At 40.2% G+C, this 21,337-nt stretch overlaps 1 protein-coding gene and 1 pseudogene across 2 annotated transcripts in view; both read right to left on the bottom strand.

Moving 5' to 3' along the window:
• Window positions 1–1,345, bottom strand: part of ADAMTS3 (ADAM metallopeptidase with thrombospondin type 1 motif 3) — a 251,188-nt gene extending 249,843 nt beyond the window's left edge. Inside the window, exon 1 of one of the 2 annotated variants that reach the window (XM_036279182.1) lies at window positions 811–1,345. In XM_036279182.1, coding sequence (XP_036135075.1) covers window positions 811–879 — 69 coding nt within the window. In that variant the 5' untranslated portion in view covers window positions 880–1,345. Of the gene's footprint in view, window positions 1–2; window positions 45–810 lie in introns of those variants that run through there. The other variant, XM_036279194.1, reaches the window with a different exon arrangement.
• Window positions 1,346–9,682: 8,337 nt separating this feature from the next.
• The window catches only part of LOC118625804, a 37,137-nt pseudogene continuing 25,482 nt past the window's right edge, over window positions 9,683–21,337 (bottom strand).

Here is a 21,337-nt window from a genome sequence, read left to right on the forward strand (position 1 = left end):
ACAGACGTATTCTGCACCCAAAGTCCCACCGGCCCTGTGCTGATGTGAATTACTACAGCTGAGCCTTCTTAAGGACTCTTCTGAGCGCATCGGGCTTCACCTTGAGTCTCCAAAGGGTGGGGGCTGGGCCAAAAAGAAACAGAGCTGCACTCAGCCTTCAAGAGGAGGAGCTGTGCAGAGGGGGAGGGGAGAAAAGCGGCCGGCGCCTCCAGCCTCTGCCCAGGAAAATGCAGGGCAGGAAACGTCCCCAGCCCCCTCCCCAACTGTCAAACCCCAGCCCAGCCGTAGTCCTCCCAGGACACGTGTCTACTGGATCGCTCCCTGTCCGGCCCAAGGACTTCCTGAAACCCCCGCCTCTGGCTGCCTGAAGCTGTGAGTCAGTGAGCAGAGAAAAGCCCCGCGAACCCGACTCCGGCTGCAGCGACCAGAGCACTGGGATCCTGGACCTAGCGTCCAGAAGTTCATTCAAGCGCCCTGACCGCCCTCCAGAAAGGGGAAACCCAGATGGCCCGGCGAGGATGCGAATTGGCTGCAGTTTGTCACCAGGAATTGTTACGAATGCCGCAAAATGGTGAAGCCCTAGGTGTGACAAGCCTGGGCTCCCGGACTGAGAGTCAGAACCTCCCGTGCAATTCAACCCCCCCACCCCAAAAAGCCCCGCGCGAGCGCCCAGCCCTCAAAACACCGTTCCTGAATACACAAGATAACAGGGAAGGGTGAGAGGGGGAGGAGGAAAGAGAGGAGGGGAAAGCGGGGAGGAACTTTTTCGGGAAAAGGTTGGGTTTGAGTTTTTTATTATTTTCCACTTACTTGTCCATCAGCTGAAGTCCTAACCTGTACCAGAGCGGCTGCTATCAACCAAAGTGACAGGAGAACCATCACGAGTCGAGTTGACTTTTCAACTACTGGGCAAAGCAAATGCCCAGAGCACACCCCCAAAATAAGTTTCTTAAAAAAAAAAAAATGTTTAAAAAGAAAAAAAATGCAGAATAAAAAAAACAAACAAACAAAAAACTGATCTTCTATGCTTTGCTTCAATGAAAATGGAATTTGAGCTCTGAGACTGGCCCCCTTTGCTCTGCAGTTCTTTCCACTTCACCTTCTCACCCCGTCCTCCCAAACAGAGTGTGCAGGAGCGAGAAGGTGCAGCGAGCCCGGCACGGGCTGCGCCGGGAGAGGGGGAAGGGACGGGGGCTTCCAACTATCTCAGCCCAGAGCGGCTTTTTCTAAGCTTTTCGAGCACCATTGGTCCCTAAGGTTAGCGCGGAGAATGCTTGGGTCCCCTGGAGCACAGCAGGGGGAAGTATTAGCGAGAGAGACGAGCGAGCGGGAGCGGGAGAAAGAGGCAGGGAGAGGGCGACTCCGCCGCGCACACAGAGGTGGGGGCGGGAGGAGCCGGAGGGGAGGAGGAGGAGGCCGGCGGAGGAGGTGGGAGGAGTGGGCCGCACGCCGGCTCCTGCTGCTCGCAAAGCGACCGTCTGCTCGCTGCCCGTGACCCGCAAGGCGCTAATAAGGCGGCCGGAGCCCCCTGGGCGGCCCCTCCCGCCACGGCGCCCACGTCACGCGGGGCCGGGGCTCGCGCCCCCGCGCCCCGGGCGGCCAGTGCAGAAGGACGGGGAGGAGTGGGGAGGACCGCACCGCGGCCGGCCCGGACAGTCAGGGTTTGAAGCCGCACCGGGGTCGTGTGGCCCCGGCTCGACCCACCACCTCCGGATCCTCGCCTTCCCCGCGAGATGGGCGAGGGGAGGCGGCGGGCCGGGGGAGCCTCGGGTCCCGACTGGCGGGACAGGCGTTGAGTTAATTATAGGAAGAGGGAGGGTCCAAAGACTGGTCCAAGGACCGGTCCTGGGCTTTCGGAAATTCACCTCCTCCACCCTCCGCTGTGCTCCCTGCCAAGGAAAAAAGCCTCCCCGGAGCGAACCCCTGGAGCCTCCAAGTCTTAACGACGTGGTTATCTCCCCTCCAGACACCAGTTACCTCCCTCGTTAGATGGGGGTGGTCCCCGCCCCGTTTAAGTTCTTGTTTATGCTTTATTCGTTTATTAATTTTAAAAGATACCACTGTCTCTTCCTTGACCCACTGGCTGCTTCTGTTTATCACTAGAGTACACAGGCCTAAGAGTCTCTTCCTCTCACCAAGATTAAGTTATCAAATGATTTCTGCCCACTGTGGCCAGAGCTCCCAGGGAGTATATGACACCAACCTGAGCTCAAGAGACAGGAGATGAGCTTGCTGGAATCCGAGCCCAGGCCCACTTTCTAGGGAGCAGAAGGATGGCAAAGGACCGCACATATCTACAACCTCCACTGACCAGATCCGAACAAACACTGTCTCCAAAAAAACAGACCATGAAAGAGGGGTGATTCTGTGTAATCTTTAGGATTTCAACTCCAGAGTCTTGCAGGAACCTGCCTGAAATAAAATGTGTAGAATCTAGTGTTTGTTTTGCTAAGGGATGCTTCCATAAAGTCATAGTTCCTTTTTTTTTTTTTCTTTTTTTAAGTGTGAGTTTGTAGTTTCCTATACTTTGATTCCTTATTTAAGAATTGCATCTTTAACTTCCCATAACAAGATTCTGTGTTCACTAATGTGTTATCTACTGTCTTGTCAAAATCATATATGCAGGACACTTACATGTACAAATGAGAAACCAGATCATTGAATGGCCCCACCTAGTAACAGGGGGGATTAGGTTAATTAATTGTTAGTTGTAACTATAATCAGACCCTAGCACTAAAGTATCTCTAAATCACTTTTTCCCTTCAACTAAAGCCTTCAGTATTCTTGTAACCTGTCATTGACCTACTATCCAGGAATGATTTGCTGATTTTGTGCCTCATTTTCTTAATTATTAAAGAAATAATACTCATGTTCTAAAAATAAACATTATATCAATTTACACTGACAAGAAAAATAATGTTAGAATATAAATCAGAACACCTGGATTCTAGGCCCAACTAACAGCTCTCTGACCTTGACAAGTCACTAAAACTTTTTTTTTTCTCTATGAGATATTTCAGCTTTAAAATTCTTCAAGTCTAAGTAATAACAAATACTATCTTTAGCCATGACATCTTTAGCAATTAAGAATTGCTAAACAATTGTTAATTGACTTACTATCCAGGAGTGATTTGCTGATTTTGTGCCTCATTTTCTTAATTATTAAAGAAATAATACTCATGTTCTAAAAATAAACATTATATCATTAACAATTCTGTGTTAATTTTTTAAAAGTTCAAACATTTGTTATCACTGTATCTCCTGACACAATAATGTGATATTCATGAAGCCAGTGGCTTTAGACATTTTTGGCCATGACCACAGAAAGAAATGTATTTTCCTTTGTAACCCAGTAAAACTTGGATGATTCAGTACTTATATATGCATCATCCCTGATATTTTCTATCCTGTTTTTTGGGGTTATTTCCCCAAATACTGGTTAGAATCCACTTTATTTATTGTATTACCCAATGAGTAATCAACTTCATTCTGACATTGATTTGAGAATATATAATACAGTTTATATTTCTTAGATTACTAAATGAGTTGAGTTCTGGCTAATAAGGATCTCCTAATATACTCTAAGACAGTTTTTCAATGTCCTGCAATACTAAATGTTTTACCAAAAAAAAAAAGTCTGTGACAGTCAACTAAAGTTTGTGAAGTACTGAGATAAACAAAATCAAATGAATTCTTTTTTTTCATATCTTCATAAAAACTGTAATCTCCTAAGTGCATTGTGATTCTTCAAGAGGGAAACTAGTGCACTTGGGTCCTGGCACTGATATGATGTGACCATAGATAACTTTGTCTCATGCTTTATCCTATGAGGAACACACCTAGGGAAATACCATTATAAAGACTATTAAATTAAAAGGAACTTTGGCCCAGCTGGTGTGGCTCAGTGGCTGAGCGTTGACCCATGCACCAAGAGGTTGCCAGTTCCATGCCCGGTCAGGGCACATGCCCAGGTTGTAGGCCAAATCCCCAGTGGGGGACATGCAGGAGGTGGCCAATCAATGTTCTCTCTCATTGATGTTTCTCTCTCTCCCTCTCCCTTTCTCTCTCTTTAAAATCAATAAAGAAAAAAAATGTGAAAAGAAAAAAGAACTTTGAATCAGATAGAAAAGATTCACACACAGACTCTAAAATCAGTTTAATAATACTACTTTTGTAAAATGTCCATAATAAGTAACATAGTTTTGCATGTAAACTGTCTAGCACATTGCCTAGAGCACAGTAAGAGCTAAAATGAAATTCTTTTAGATGAAACTATATGGCATGGGTACAGATGGCTCACTGATAATGAAATATGGCAAGTTGTAGTAGAGTAGGAAAATATAAACAGCTAAATGGATGAATTTTAAATTTTACCAGAGATAATGTTTGTAATCAAAGGCAAAGAAGTCACTGAGTTCCTTCCACAAACTGACCCCTTTCTGCCTGCCTAGCGTCAACCCCTGCCCTTCTTTCCATGTGTCTTGGCCTCCAGCTACAGTGCTGTTTCCCACACTCAGCTGTGTACGCTTGCTCATACTGATTTTTCAGTCTCTAACACCCTTCCTCTTCCTTTCCACAAGGCAAAGGACATATTACAAAAGCTACTGATATAAGTTCCGCAAAAATGCTAAACCAATGTGTGTAGTATGTTTTCTTCCAAGATATATTTTAAATTATGTCAACGCAAGAAATGTCCAAACCTATTGAAAATTTTTATGAGTTTATTTGAGCCAAACTGCAACAGTGTGCCAGTAAGCATAATCTCAACAGATTGAGAAAATACACTAGAAAATGGCAATTTTACATCTTATGTTACACATTAGAATAAAAGAAAGAGACAAAAAGAGGGTTATGTGAAATCCATTGGTGGTAGATTAAGGGTGTGGGAGAAAGCAAAGTGGCGAAATCTCTGGGATGGGATAAAAAGGCAAAAAAGAGAGACATATACTTCTTTTACATTTGGTGGGGAAAGGATAGTTAACATTCGCAGCAATAGAGGTGGTATTGGGAAACAAGATAACAATGAGGGGTTCTGTGGTCTTGTGCTTTGGTGCGCAGGTTTCGTCCTGAGGTGTCTGGAAAAGATTACTCTGATATTTCAAAGGTATGTTATCTTAGATGTAAAAAGACAATAGACAGGCTCACTTAAAGATTAACCTTTCTCAAGAAAGCTAAAGTCCCAGGATGTTACTACCATCATGACTCACTTTGTTAGGAATTTTTATGTTTAGACCATCTTATGTGGTTTCTTGTAGTCTCTGTAGTCTCTGAGTGTGGAAGGCCCACTATGTAGGCCTCCCCTGAGCTTGTCAGGTTTAGTGTGGCCCCTTTTTTTGTCCACAGTAGAGAAATATTTTCAAAAGCAATCACATGAAAGAACTTATATACATATATGCACAACCAATGGACACAGACAACACTGCGGTGAAGGTAGTGGTGGGAGTGGTCAATGGGGGGAAAAGGAGAGACATCTGTAATAAAAAAAATTAATCAAAAAAATTTTAAAAACATTTTGAAAATTATCTTTAATCTTCTACTGTATCCTGAACATATATGTATATTTAATTCATTAACGACATTATATTAACATTTTTAAATGTATGTTGGTATTTAAGAGTAATAACATATATATCCACGTACAGCAATAATTAATGCACAGAAAAAAAGTAATGACATGTATGTAGTCCCCCTACTTGTGAAATCATCCCCTTTAAACTTAAGTTTCAGAAAATCAGTTGATGTATAGACATTTCAATGTGTGCATCCTTGCATTGTAGCAATTGACTAAGCAGAGGTTTTGTGTGTGTGTCTGTGTGTGTGTATGTGTGTGTGAGTGTGTGTGTTTTCTGTTTAAGGGTAACTGATCAATGTTGTACATCTTGTCATAATTTGAGAACATTTTGATACCCAATGTTTATTGTTATTAAACATATAATTAAAATTTATGTGATTTCTTGCAGCAAAGAGTTCATTTGTAAGTCTGTAGTTGTTTCTGTTTACCTTTCCCACAATTTTTTAAGACTATTTTTTTTACACCAGTTTAAGGGTCACATCAGAATTGGGGGGGGAGTTACATAGATTTCCAATATACACCCTGCCCCTGCATATGTATTGCCTCCTCTATTATAAGCATTATCCAAAAAGTAAGAAAAAAGTGGTCCATTTAAAAAATTGTTTTTATTTTTTTATTTACTTTAGAGAGAGAGGGAGAGAGAGATAGAAACTCGTCAATGAGAGAGAACATCGATTGGCTGCCTCCTGCATGCCCCCTACTGGGGATTGGGCCCACAACCTGGGCATGTGCCCTGATCAGGAATTGAACCAGCGACCTCTGGGTGCATGGGTTGAAGCTCAACCACTGAGCCACACTGGCCGGGCAGTGGTCTATTTTTTAGAATGGATGAACCTACACTGCCACATCATAATCAAAATCCATAGTTTACATTATGGTTTACTTGTTTTTGTACATTCCAGAGGTGGGGAACCTTTTTTTTTGCCAAGGACCATTTGGATATTTATAACATCATTCGAAGGCCATACAAAATTATCAACCTAAAAATTAGCCTGCTATAGTTGGTCAGGCTAATTTGACAAGGCGTGATGTTAGCTGGTATTGATTTTGCCGGCCTTATTTGGCCCACAGGCCAGAAATTCCCCACCCCTGGCACCTCAGATAAATGTATAATGACATGTATTCATCATTATAATATCAAAGAATATTTTCACACTCTATCAAAATCCTCTGTGCTCTACCTATTCTTCCCTCCCTCACCCTAACAACAGGCAACCACTGACCTTTTCACTGTTTCCATAGTTTTGCCTTTTCCAAAATGTCATAGTTGGAATTATGCGGTATATAGTCTTTGCAGTTTGCCTTCTTTCACTTAGTAATATGCATTTAAGTTACTTCCATGTCTTTCCAAGGCTTGATTGCTCATTTCTTTTTTAGCAAGAAATAGTAAGTATTTTATTGCCTGGTTGTACCCAAGTTTATTTACTTATTGAAGGACATCTTAGTTGCTCCCAAGTTTTGGCAATTATGAATAAAATTGCTAGAAACATCCATGTGTAATTTTTTGTGTGGACATAAGTTTTAAACTTTTTTGGGTAAATACCAATAAGCAAATTGCTGGATCATGTGGTAAGAGCATGTTTAGTATTGTAAGAAACTCCCAAACTGTCTTCCAAAGTGGTTGTATCATTTCTGCATTCTCGGCAGCAATGAATGAGAGTTCCTATTTCTCCACATCCTAGCAAACATTTAGTGTGCGAGTGTTTCAGATTTTGGTGGTTGTAATAGGTCTGTAGTGGTATCTCACTGTTATTTTAATTTGCATTTCCCATATGACATATGAAATGGAGCTTCTTTCATATACTTATTTGCCATCTCTACACTTTGTTTTTTAATCCTCACCCGAGAATACTTTTCTATTTATCTTCAGACAGAGTGGGAGGGAGAGAGAGGGAGATAAAGGGAGAGAGAGAAACATTGACGTGAGAGGGACACATTGACTGGTTGCCTCCCGCACGACCTCAACCAGGACCGGGGACGAACAGTAACCGAGGTATGTGCCCTTGGCTAGAATCAAATCCACGACTCATTGATCTGTGGGCGACGCTCTACTGCTGAGCCAGACTGGCCAGGGCAACCATCTCTACAATTTTTATAAGTGAGGTGTGCGTTAAGGTTCTTGGCTCATTTTTAAATTGAGTTGTTTATTTCCTATTGTTGAGTGTTAAGAGTTCTTTGTATATTTTAAATTGAAAGTATATTTGCAAAATAACATTTTTTTTGCAAATATTTTCTCCCAGTCTGGCTTGTCTTCTCATTCTTTTGACCTTGTCTTTCACAGAGGAGACATTTTAAATTTTTATGAAATTTATTGGGGTGACATTGGCTAATAAAATTATATATGTTTTAAGTATACAATTCTAAAATGTATCATCTGTTTATTGCATTGTGTTTACCACTGGAAGTCAAATCTCTTTCCATCACCATATATTTTACCCTCTTTATGCTTTACAACCTCCCCACACCCCCTTCCCTTTGGTAACCACCATACTATTGTCTGTGTCTGTGAAGTGTGTGTTTATTATTATTTTTTTCCTTTATTGATTTTATAGAGGAAATGAGAGAGAAAGATAGGAACATCAATGAGAAAGAACATTGATTGGCCGCGTCCTGCATGCCCTCCACTTGAGAGTTGGTCCTGACTGGGAATTGACTGTTGACCTCTTGGTGCATGCTCAACCACTGAGCCACACTGGCCGAACTATCCATCAGTTTTTGTTTTTCTTGTTTGTTCATTTGTTGCCTTCAGTTTTATGTCCCATATATGAGTAAAATCATATGGTTGTTGAATTTTTCTATTTGATTTATTTTGCTTGCATAACATTCTCAAGATCCATCCATGTTGTTGCAAATAGGAGTATTTCACCTTTTCTTATGGCTGAGTAGTATTGCATTGTGTGTATATACTACTTCTTTAACCAATCATCTATTGAAGGACACTTAGGTTGTTTTCACATCTGGGCCATGGTGAATAATGCTGCAATAAACAAGGAGTACATATATCTTTGCAAATAAATATTTTCAAGTTTTTCGAGTAGATACCCAAAGGAGAGAGGGGTTGCTGGGTCATATGATAACTCTATTCTTAATATTTATTTTTTTAAGTTTTGCTAAATTATTTTTTTCCTTTCTTAAAAAAAAAAAAAGTAAATAAATCAAATTGCCAACAATGTGGCTAGACTGGAAAAGTGGGATAGCCATAACCAGGCCATTCTAAAAAAGGGGGTGGGGGAAGTGAGGGAGTGAAATACAAACAAACAACAATGGCCAAAAGACATGATCAAAATGACTAGTTACAATCACAGGGCTGGAGAGGGGGCTAGGGAACTATCATGGCCTGTGCCACAGAAGCAGTTGCCTATCTGATTTCAACAAATGCCAGAGAGCTGTTTCTTGCTGAGCATATTAACCTCAACAGACTAACCCCCTCCTCCATTCCTGTCATTCCTTAATTAAGAGGAAGCGTAGGAAAGAAGAGCTCATCTGGAAATTTGGGGCATCCCATCCTGTGCACCTGCAGACCAGTGGGAGCCTGCACTTTTAAGGTGGGCTAAACTAGGTATTGCTTGGCACGGAAGTTCAGTCTTCCCATAGGGGCCATCAGTGAGGGCCAGTTACTGGCTCATTATTTCTAGGGTTTTGGTTCCACTCTTACCCTTTCTTCAGGATGCCTGCTCCCCAGAGATGCCCTCTAAGTGTTTAGAGTCAACAGGCCTGCCTGCTCAGGTTCCCTGGTTCGAAGGAGGGGAATGATTCAAGATTTCTCACTCCACCCTGATCCTCTAGAGAAAAATGAATATCTTTGTGCTTTCTGAAAATATCTGGAACCAGGGACCCTCGGCAGGAAAATAGATATAGAGGTGGGGACTTTCCAACCAGACTGAAAATTTAGACATCTTAGGGGAAGATATTAGGCAAAAGAAGGGAATCGGGGTTCCCACCTGAAAGGCTGAGCAAGGTGTCCCAGGGCCCTTTGGTGCCAGAAGAGCAGGGATGTGTGTGGCTCAAGTATAAGCCACAGTACTAAGGACAGTGGGAAGGACTCAGGGCTCAGCTACTAGAGTGATGAGATTTTCTGATTTCCATCTCTTCCTGACAGCCCGCCGAGATCTATATCTCTTCCACACCATGCGCAAATATCATAACAAGCCCCGGCTCCTGCACCATGTCATCACCCATATGCTGGTTCTCACAGGACATCACAACAACAGCCTGCTTGCCAGGGATGCGTTTGGTCACATAGTTCTCATAGTACCTCCGGTTCATCTGTCTTGTCTCTAATGTGGCCAGACCCAGGGGCCAGCTTTCCTCATGGGCATTTTCTATCAGCTGGTTGACAATAGAGGCAGGACAGCCACTCTCCACCAGGGAGCGCTTGATTACAGCCTGGAGTACAGCATCTGGGGTGGAGACCATCCCTCCCCAGCGGGTCACTCTTGCAGGCTGCAGGGAGTTCACCCATTCTAGGATCTCATTGTATTCAATTGTCTCCTCCAGGTTCTGAAGGTTGGGGTTGACACTGCGGATTGCACGCCTGTATGCCTTCAGCAGCTGGATGTCTCGCTTCTGCTCCGCCAGCTGGTGTTTGTGTTCAGCTGAGGTCTTCTCCAGCTCTGCGATGCGTGTCTGCTGCTGCTGTACCACAGAGCGTAGGTGCTTAATGCAGTTGTGGTTTGGCAGCTTATCTTTGGGCATCTGCAAGGCGCAGCCCTGTCCACAGGTCACAAGCCGTTTTGGGTTGTGTTTACAGCCGCTGAGGTGAGACATGAAGTTGTCAAACCAAACAATAACACTGCAGCCAAATAAAGCGTTGTAGCAGGCAATCTGCAGTTTTGACAACATGATCCGAAGTACTGGGCACAGGTGGGCAACCGTCACTACGCGCTACAGTCCACTGGGCACGTCTGCTGCTGAGAGAATCACTGGGTGATTCAGGCATTGCAGAAAGCATGCTCACAATGAAGTGCCTTCCAAATGTTGGGGGGCAGGTTCCCTGTTTACAAGGCTCTAACCCCCTGATGCCTCCACTCAGTGCCACTCAGATGTTCCCAGTAGCCCATCTTGTTGGCTATTCTCCAATTGAGTCTTCCTTCCCAGTGATAAGCTGCATCACCAAGGGGATGGGTGTGATGTCACAATCAGGAGCACTCTCCCTGGAAGTGGTCTGGACTCTCTGTACCACAGCCTGGCTGGAGCTGAGATCGCAGCAGCCACGAGACAGCCCCGGTGCCGGTGCCGTGTCCCAGCCTTTCCTGGGAGGGGAAGGAGAAGGGAAGGAGTCTATTCTCAATTTTTTGAGGGACCTTCATACTGTTTTTCATAGCGGCTGTACCAGTTTGTGTTCCCACCAGCAGTGAATGAGGGTTCCTTTTTCTCCACAACCTCTCCAACATTTATTGTTAACTTGTGTTGTTGATGATATCTATTCTAACAGGTGTGAGATAGTATTTCATTGTAGTTTTGATTTGCATTTCCCTAATAGCTAGTAAATTTTTGCATCTTTTCATATATCTGTTGGCAATTTGTATGTCTTCTTGGGAGAAGTGTCTGTGCAGGTCCTCTGCCCATTTTTAATTGATTGCTTGTTAGTTGTTAAGTTGTATGAGTTTTTTATGTAATTTGGGTATTAACCCCCTTGTCAGAGGTGTTGTTTGAAAATATCTTCTCCCATTCTGTTGGTTGCCTTTTTGTTTTGTTGACAGTTTCTTTTGCTGTGTAGAAGCTTTCTTGTTTGATATTGTCCCATTCATTAATTTTTGCCTTTAATTCCCTTGCCTTTGAAGTCAAATTTATATAATATTCTCTAAGCCCAAGATCTATAAGTTAAGTACCTATGTTTTTGTCTATGTAATTTATTGTTTCAGGTCTTATATTTAGGTCATTGATCAATTTTGAATTAATGTATGGTGACAAATGGCAGTCTAGTTTCATTCTTTAGCATGGGGCTTTCCAATTTTCCCAGCACCATTTACTGAAAAGGCTTTCTTTTCAACATTGTATGTTTTGGCTCCTTTGTTGAAAATGATTTGCCCATATACATGTGAATTTGTTTCTGGGCTCCCAATTCTGTTCATTGATCTGCCAATACCACCATGCTGTTTTGATTATTATCACTTTGTAGTATAATTTGAAGTCAAGGGAGTGTTATACTTCTGTCTTTGTTCACTTTTCTCAGGATTGCTTTGGGTATTCAGGATCTTTTGTGGTTCCATGCATAATCTGATAGTATTTTGTTCTGTTTCTTTTAAAAAATGCCATTGAGGAGAAAGAGATGTGAACATATGATACAATATACAAATGATGTATTCTAGAATTGTACTCTTGAAACCTATATTTTATTAACCAATGTCACCCCAATAAATTCAACAAAACAAAACAAAATTTTTGTATATACATTACTTTTATTATTATTGTTGTTATTATTATTTTTAATCAAGGCATTAGGTTGGTTAGGAGTTAAATGCTAAACTTTCATACTCATAGAATAGAGTCTGACACATAGTAGGCACTCAAAGAATATTGGTTGGTTGAATGAGGGATTGAATATATAAATGAAATGAATAGGTTTTCTTTTCTCTCTATTGAATAAGCTATTTCCAACTTGGACCTTTTCACAAGAGTTTTGCAAGTCCCACTGAAAGAAAAAAAAAACTTAAACAGGACAAATCATGAATAGAAGGATCAAGAAATTAGAAGTGGAAAAGGCCTACTAGGTCATCTAGTTCATGCTTTGGCTCGTGGTTGAGGTAGTGTTGTTCCCACAGTCTTTTCCTTCAAAAGAAAACCAGTATCTTACAAGGATAAATTTGAATGTCCAAGATTTTTTTCTTTTCTAATCCTCACCTGAGCACATTTCTCCATTCTTTGTTCAGATAGAGCGGGAGGGAGGGAGGGGGAGAGAGAGAGAGAGAGAGAGAGAGAGAGAGAGAGAGAGAGAGAGAGAGAAAGAGAAACATCGACGTGAAAGGGACACATCAAGTGGCTGCCACCCGCATGACCAACCAGGGCCGGGGACAAACTGCAACTGAGGTACGTGCCCTTAGCAGAAACCGAACCCGGATCTCTCTGGACCACAGGCTGACACTCTAACCACTGAGCCAAACTGGCCAGGGCCGAATGTCTAAGATTTTTTAAAAATTTAGTCATTTGCTTTTAGAAGAATAATTCCACCATGGAACAAGACTTGAGGAAAAATTATTCCTCATGTTCCTTAATTTTCATCTTTTTTCTTGACTTGGGATTATTTATTGCACCCTCCTCTTTGATTAGCACCATAAATGTCCTTCATTCTTTCCTTGATAAAGTTTAGTTTAGCAATTAATATATTTAACTGTTCTTATCTAATACACACAGATATTACTGTGTACCTTCCATTGTTTTTATAATATTTCTCTTTGTCTTCAAGTCTTCGAAATATTTTTTACTTGGAAACTCTGAATGGTAAATAGAAGATTAGAGTCTTCCTGGGGTTTAAACAAAAATAAAGGAGTAATTAAAATTTAAAATTCTTCCAAATGTTACTTGATATGGCATGACCTAATAGTTATAGCTATTTTATTATTGGAGTATTTAGAATTCTCAGCTCAGTGCTACAAAACATTTGGAAGGTACCTCTCACTACAAGACCGTTAATTAATTACCATTTTTTAAAACTTAGAGCAGGATTCACCATTTCCAATGGGATTTAGTACAATTTATTGAGGGGGAGAGACACCTAGGAGATTGGTAATTATAACTCATAAATCGGATTCTCTTATAAAAGATAGTAGGTTACCTCAAATCAAAAATTTAATTAAGTGTTCTGAGTTTATACTAGAGACAAAACAAGATGAAATGGGTTTGTGTGGACAAAGCTATATTAAAATTGTATTTGGGAGAGTCCCCCCAATTAAGTAAGAGCTGTTACTATAAATGAACAAAGCAAATTCTGTAATAAACGTTTCTGTAGATTTTTGAGATTAGGATACTCAACTCTTTCTATACTGTCTAAAAGCAGACAAATAGAGTCTGATATCATGGAGGTATTTAATACAAATGATACTGTTGTAATTTAACCTCGTTATTAATAAGAGGAAAGGAGCGGAGGAAGGCCAAATAGTATAGGCACGGCATTTGTGCAGCTTTGCCAGGAAGCTGCAGTTTAACACTCCCCAGGTCTATTCCCCACAGACCACTGGGGGAAGGGACTGAACAGGGTAGAGAATAGACACATGCCCAGTAAAGTCTGGGTTACATATAGGGAAGGTACTTGCCTGTCAGTCACATCTGGGAACAAGTCATTGACCAGTGTAGGCATGGCCACTGCAAGCACAAGAAGATTTGAGATAGTTAATCTCCTAAACAAAGGAGTTCTCTCTTTTGTCTCTCTTGTTGCTCTTATGTTTTAAGAACTGTTGGAACTCTTGTTGCAGGAGGCATGCTCTCTTGGCTTCCCTGTGTTTGCCCACATGGCTCATGGCCATGTGGATCTCACACAATGGACTAATAGACTTCAACTAGCCTAATGCTGTACCAGATCCAGTTTTAACATGGAGTAAAAACTTTGGACATTGGTTTTGCTTCTAGCTCTACTAAATCCCCAGCTACACATTTTTCAGGACTGAATTAAGGGAAATGGGACTTTGGAAACCCAGATACGTAGCTCCATGCAAAAAAGCTCTTTATCACATCTCATCCTATCATGGGGACCTCTGGAAATGCTTATTCCAGCGATGCCCCAAGAACCCCACTCCCACTAGCAAAAGAGAAAGACCATCCATGCATTTCTCCAATAACACAATGACAATGCAAAAACTATAGTTCTGCTATATGATGAGACACATATTTTATTTTATTTGTTTGTTTTTGTTACAGATGTTTCTCATTTTTCCCCCATTGACACCCTCCTCCTCTTCCCCCCTACCCCATCCCCAGCTTTGTTGTCTATGTTCATTGGTCATGCTTACATGCATGTAAGTTCTGTGGTTTATCTCTTTGCCCCAAGCCCTCCCTCCTCTGAGGCTTGTCAGTCTGTACGCCATCTCTATGTCTCTGGGTTAATTTTGTTCAGCAGTTGGTTTAGTTCATTATATTCAACAAAAAAGTGAGATCATGTGATATTTGTCTTTATCTTCTTGGCTTGTTTTACTTAGCATAATACTCTCCAGGCCCTTCCACACCATCTCAAAGGATAAGAGATCTTTCTTACAGCTGCATAATATTCCATTGTGTACATGTACCACAGCTTTTTAATCCACTCATCTACTGATGGTCAGTTGGTTGTTTCCAGATCTTAGCTATTGTAAATAGTGCTGCTGTGAACATAGGGGTACATATGTTCTTTCTGTTTGGTGTTTCAGGTTTCTTAGAATATATTCCTAAAAGTGGAATCACTGGGTCAAATGGCAGTTCAATTTTTGATTTTTTGAGGTAACACCATATTGTTTTCCATAGTGGCTGCACCAGTCTGCATTCCCACCAGCAGTGTACTAGAGTCCCCTTTTCTCCACACCCTCACCAACACTTGTTGCTTGATGATTTGTTGATGGTGGCCATTCTGACAAGTGTGAGGTGATACCTCATTGTTGTTTTAATTTGCATCTCTCTAATGATTAGTGATGTTGAGCATTTCTTCATATGTCTCTTGGCCATTTGTATGTCCTTTTTGGAGAGGTGTCTATTTAGGTCCTCTGCCCATTTTTTAATTGGGTTCTTTGTCTTCCTTTTGTTGAGTTGTATGAGCAGTCTATATATTTTGGAAATTAACCCGTTATCTGATGCATCATTGGCGATTATGTTCTCCCATATAGTGGGAATACTTTCCGTTTTGATGGTTGTTTCTTCTGCTGTGCATAAACTTTTAAGTTTGATATAGTCCCATGCGTTTGTTTTTTCCTTTGTTTCTGTTGCCTTAGGTGATGTATCAGTGAAAATTCTGCTGCGAATGATGTCTGAGATTTTGTTGCCTACATTTTCTTCTAGAATTTTTATGGATTCACCAGTTACATTTAAGTCTTTTATCCATTTTGAGTTTATTCTCATGTATGGTGTACGTTGGTGTTCTAGCTTCATTTTTTTGCAAGTAGCTGTCCAATTTTCCCAACACCATTTATTGAAGAGACTGTCTTGACTCCACTGTATGCTCTTGCCCCCTTTGTCAAATATTAATTGAGCATATTGTCTTAGGTCAATTTCTGGGTTCTCTGTTCTGTTCCATTGGTCTATATTTTAAACATCATTGCAGTACATTTGAACTAACAGAGTTTATATATTATTATTAATTTTTTTAACTCTCATATTATTTATCCACTGACTGGCAAAATTTCCACAAAATGTTTATAAGGGTTTCGTCTTCTTTGTTTTTGAGGGAAAAACAAGCAAACTTTACATTCCACTGAATTATGAAAAGTTACCAATTGCACCTCATAAAAACAGCTTTTTAATAAGATCAGTCTTTTATTTCTTAGGGTGTTCTATCCATTCATTAAGGTACCATTTAACTTTTTTTCAGACCAAAATTAGAAATAATTTGCCCAGGGAAAGTGGCAGAAGAAAACAATTCACCAAAGAAATTAAAAATTGTTATGAAATCAACAACCAGTCCAAGACTCTCTCCTTAAGAAAACATAATTCACAACCTTAGAATTTAGCATTTTATGAAGTGAAACAAAAACAAAACAATATAAAAAGTGGACTCTGTTCTGAAAGATTTGGGGTTTTATCTGAATAGATTCTTAGTCAGATGATAAACTGGACATAATCAAGCTAGAAATTGTTGCTGCTCTCATTTGGTTACTATTATTACACATTTATTTTACTTTATTTTGTTGATTTTAGAGAGAGAGGAAGGGAGAGGGAGAGAGAGATAGAAAAATCGATGAGAGAGAACATTGATTGGCTGCCTCCTGCATGCCCCCCACTGGGGATTGGGCCCACAACCTGGGCATGTGCCCTGACCAGAATTTAACTGGTGACCTCTTGATGCATGGGTCAACGCTCAACCACTGAGCCACACGGACCAGGCAAGAGTCACTTATTTTAAAAAAAAGAAAAAAAAAAGCACTAAAATTTATGTCTAGTGTCTTTACTCTGTTATTGTCACGCTAAATAAAGCAAGAACTCAGCAGTTACTGCTATCCTGGCAAATTTAAATGATAAATGCTTAGTGGAGATAGTTCAAATGTGAAATTATAGAATCATTTTAGTAGTCTTAGGCCATCTTGAAGAGATGTGAACATTTCAGAAAGAACTTTTGCCATCAATGTAACTTAACACAGAATCCAATATTCTAACGATATTTAATCCTTTTCACATTAGAAAAAGATTATCAGAAATATTTACTCTCTACTTTACTTTTATCAATAATTTTAATTAATAATAGTATAAGGAAGTGATGCAAGTCCATAAACTTCAGTTAATCCTCTAATCTGGTGTCTTAGTAAAAAAAAAAAAAAGTTTCAACATTTGAACTATTCTTGCTGTGACAATTCATGTTGAAAACATGCCTCCACTTACTATGTGGTTTTCTTCCCACTGTTAGAAGCAATGTTAGATGCACATAAGAAGTTGACCTGCAGAATTTTTTTTTCAGTGTACATATTGTGCCCTGGCTGGTGTGGCTCAGTTGGCTGGAGTGTCATCTCCTACACCAAAAAGTGGAGGGTTTGATTCCTGACCAGGGCACATTCCTGGGTTATGGGTTCAATCCCCTGTAGGGGCAAATGAGGGAAGCAACCAATCCATGTTTCTCTCTCATGTCGATCTCTCTCTCTAAAAATCAATAAAAATCTTTTAAAATAAATAACTATATAAATAAATAAAATTTAAAAATGCACATATTGTTTACAACTCCCAGATATCTGATGCCGTAGCTTGATTGTGAATATTTGGCATTTATGTTTTTCCAAAGTTCCACAGATAATTAATTCAGTCTAAATTGTGTCTAAAGATATGGACATGCTGCTTAAACTTTTATATAACTAATAAATGCAAATTCTTACTCAGTGTAAGTTTGAGGAGGAGCAGTTTTAACAATTTCCAGGTTATGGTGACATGGCCGGTCCTCAGAAAACACTGAGTTCCAAGACCTTAAGACACACTACTCATAGATAATTACAGAAAATAGAAACCATGTGACATTAAAACCAGGCTTGAGCTCTTTAGAATAACATCTAATTTTGTCCCCCATTCCTTACTAAACATCCATTATACACAATCAACATATAATTCAGAACTGGGTAGGAATAAGCCCAGGAATGGATCTCTGTGGCATTGATGAGGAGATTAAATGTGCTTTGACTAAAAAGTCATGTGCTTTCTTACACAGTGAGCTTGTTAAATCAAACCAGTTTTTAAATGTTAATTATTAATTTTTGAAAAATAAATTAGTCTACAATCTACAATTCCTCTCAGGAATGTTTGGTGCTCACAGGAACTCATGACAGACTTTCTCTTGAGGGGCTATGTTTCTGAACTGTTCATGTAATGAGCAACCTAAACTGAGGATGGAAATTTGCCTTCAATTTACTCTCCATTAATAGTTTAGAATTCAAGGAACTGTCTCAGCTTATTCATCTTTAAAAAAAAGGAAGAAGTACTTGAAAGATTTGGTTGATGCTTTTATTGAAAGACCACAAGATACTCTCTAGGTACTGTAGTTTGAGGGGCTTAGATTATAAAATGATTTGTTTGATACAAATCAGAGTAAGTCTTAAGGAATGTTAATATTCTTGCATGTTTCAAGACCAGATAGAATGTTTCTTAGATTCATAATTCCTGTTTTCTTCCAATATCCACATTAGAGGGCCTCTTTAAATCCTGTTTGTGGGTAAATAAATGTCCCATTAATCTCTTTGATTATTTTAGATAATGCTGTTATTTCATCCTCTATGAGACTAGATGAAGTGTTCTCATTATCAATATGCAGATAGAGATAAACCTTAGTAAAAGAACTTTCCATAACAGATGTTAACTACCTATTAACCAGCACATATGTATTTGTTTTCTTCTCCCACTATTTTTTTTTTTTACTATATCTCTTCAACCCCTCTCCCCTTCCTCACATACACACCAAAGCTGTCTTCTCTTGCTTCAAGAAAAGACTGAGAGGAAAAAGAAGTTTCCCACATACAATTTGTCTTTCTGACTTTTGTTTCCCAGAAACTTAAGGGTAGAGAAGTGGGTGACTGGTGAAAGAGACAGAGACAGAGAACTTTAGGTTCCCATAAAGCCTGGTGAGCCAAAGTCCATGGAGGCAGCAAGGTCTTGGAGGGCAAAGGCTATTTCTGGGCCTGGGGAAGGCAAAGCCCAGGTTCCTATGATCCCACCAAGCCACAAAGGCTGGGATGCAGTGAGTCTCGAACGTAACTCGTGCGACTCAAACCTAGAGAGCTCACTGTCTTTGTTTAGCAGAGTCTAAAATTCTAAGAAGACCAACTAATTGAGATTGAATTTCCTACTGGCCTGGAGATCTGGGGATTTAAAGATGCTTCAACTAAATTTAAATAGAGAAAAGTAACATTGTTTGAACATTCCAGTTGTGGTTGCCAATCATATTTGCTGGACCTAAATTTGTTCATTCTAGGCACAAGTTTATAATAGGGGAGTGGTGTCCACCCCCATTTACATCAATATATTAGAGAACTCTCTAAGTTGAGACATTACAAAATCATTTAGAAATGATTTCTCAAGAAAATAAAAAACCTACCTTGGATGGAGAGTTTTAGAAGTATTTTATCAAGTGGTCAGTGTAAACACAAATACAGAGAGTATTGTAGAACTTTAATATGAAGACCATTTGCTGTGCACTGAGCAATTGGTGAGAATCTTTAGAATTGCTAAGAGAATGTTGCCTTATGTCTAACTGGGTCTAACTGGTTTTTTTTTTTTTTTTGCATTGTTTGAAAAAAAAAAGAATGGCTGATTATTTGTGTAAATCAAGCTGATGTTGTTCCTTGCCAATTTCAGAGAGACCTGTTGCCTTCCTCTACAAGATCCTCTTTGCTGAGGGATGCTATGCATTGCAACTGCAAATGTTCACAGCTACCTTTAAGAAATCCATTGTCCACTTATTTTCTAGAGTTTCAGAGGTTTTTCTCCTTCCAATAGATTTAGAAATGCCAGCAGTTTGTAGTGTTTATTCCCAGAGAACTGTCTGACTGCTTACCCCTGCAGCACTCTAACCTGGGGCCTCTTTGTTCTGTTATGACAGAGGAAAGGACACTACAAATGTTAGCAGGTAGAAAGAACCTGTTCCAGATCAGAATCCCAGGTGCAAAGCAGTTCTTTTTTTGGGGAAGAACGGAACCTCCATAACAGGGGCTATTCATATGTAATGATTTTCACGTTGAGCCATTATTACATGGACTGTCAAGGTACTCCTCACTTTAACACCCTATTCTTTTTTTTTTTTAAGTTTGTATTGTAATGTGTGCAGGGAACCCAATAAGCACAAAAGCAAAACTCCATTTCCTATAAGCAAAAACTAGCTGAGAATATTACTGGCAGATTGTCAACATTGAAACATGAAAAATTCACTTATCACTTCATAAAAATGCTTTTCATAGAAGATCCTATCTCAGTCCAGTTCAATAACATATTCTAAACTCCCCTTCAAGTATTATGGTTTGTTCTTAAAGAACATTATACATTTAATTTGTTACATATGCATCTATTGCCAAATATTTTCCCATAAGTGGATTCAGTGAATTCAAAAGTGAAATCTTATCTAACTAGTCAGAGAACACCCATCATTACCAAAAAGTCATGCATAAATGATGAGCCATATTAGGAAGTTTTCTGAAACAACTACTGTATTAATGCAAGTAAAACATTTTACTGTAATATTCTAATGAATGCTCTGAGAATATAACTCCTTTATACTCAATGAGCTTGATCAAAACAAAATTCTTATAAACATGCAAATCAGAGGCTGTTTAACTTCTTAAATGACAAAAATATCTGGGTGTACAGCATCTACTTATTTCATTAAAGAGAGCTCTCAGAAAAACTGAAAAAACTAACATTTTATCTGAGCCAAACTCACTTCCACCCAGTCATTTTTGGACTGGATGAGAACTCTACCCACTACCCTGTCAAGCCATGTAATTATTTCCGTTCTAACCCCCACTTCCAGGCAAGGAAGAACCTAATGTTGCCAGAGGGAAGAGGGGGCCAGATACCTCTGACACTCGTGGGCAGGAGGTTCTTACAACACCTTTAGAAAATGAATTTTTCTAAGACTCTCACTGGAGAATGGGTGGTTTTTATTGGTGAGGAATTCTACTTCTGGGGTTTTAAAGTCCCAGTTCCCTCAGCCAGTCCTGGAAGACAGGCAGTGGAGGGTTTAGCAAGGCCAGAAAGAAAACCAAAATCCAGAGTGTTCGTTCCGTGGTGCAGCTGTGTCCAGATTAGGATTAGTTGAAAGTCAGTCCAATAATCAATTGCATGGGTCCCACATGGCTGCGGGCCACAAGGTGGGTGCAAGGTATGGGAACCCCGCAAGCCAGGAGTCTGGCTCCAGCTGCAAGAGAGAGCAGAAGGGAGCTCCTTTGTCAAGAAGATTAAATATTCAGTTTCCATGAGCTTGCAGCGGCCATGCCTATTCTGGCCACTGACTTGCTCCCAGGTGTGCAGACAAGTAGGCACCTCCCATGTCAGTCAGACCTTACCGGACATGTGTCTAGACTGCCTTTGTCCAAACTCTTCCTCCACAAGGAGAATAGACCTGGAGTATTTTTTGTTATTTATCTTTATTATTGAAAGTGTTACAGAGGTCCCCCTCATTTT

Source organism: Molossus molossus, unplaced genomic scaffold, assembly GCF_014108415.1.
Source record: "Molossus molossus isolate mMolMol1 unplaced genomic scaffold, mMolMol1.p scaffold_m16_p_1, whole genome shotgun sequence".
In the NCBI taxonomy this organism is placed as follows: Eukaryota; Metazoa; Chordata; class Mammalia; order Chiroptera; family Molossidae; genus Molossus; species Molossus molossus.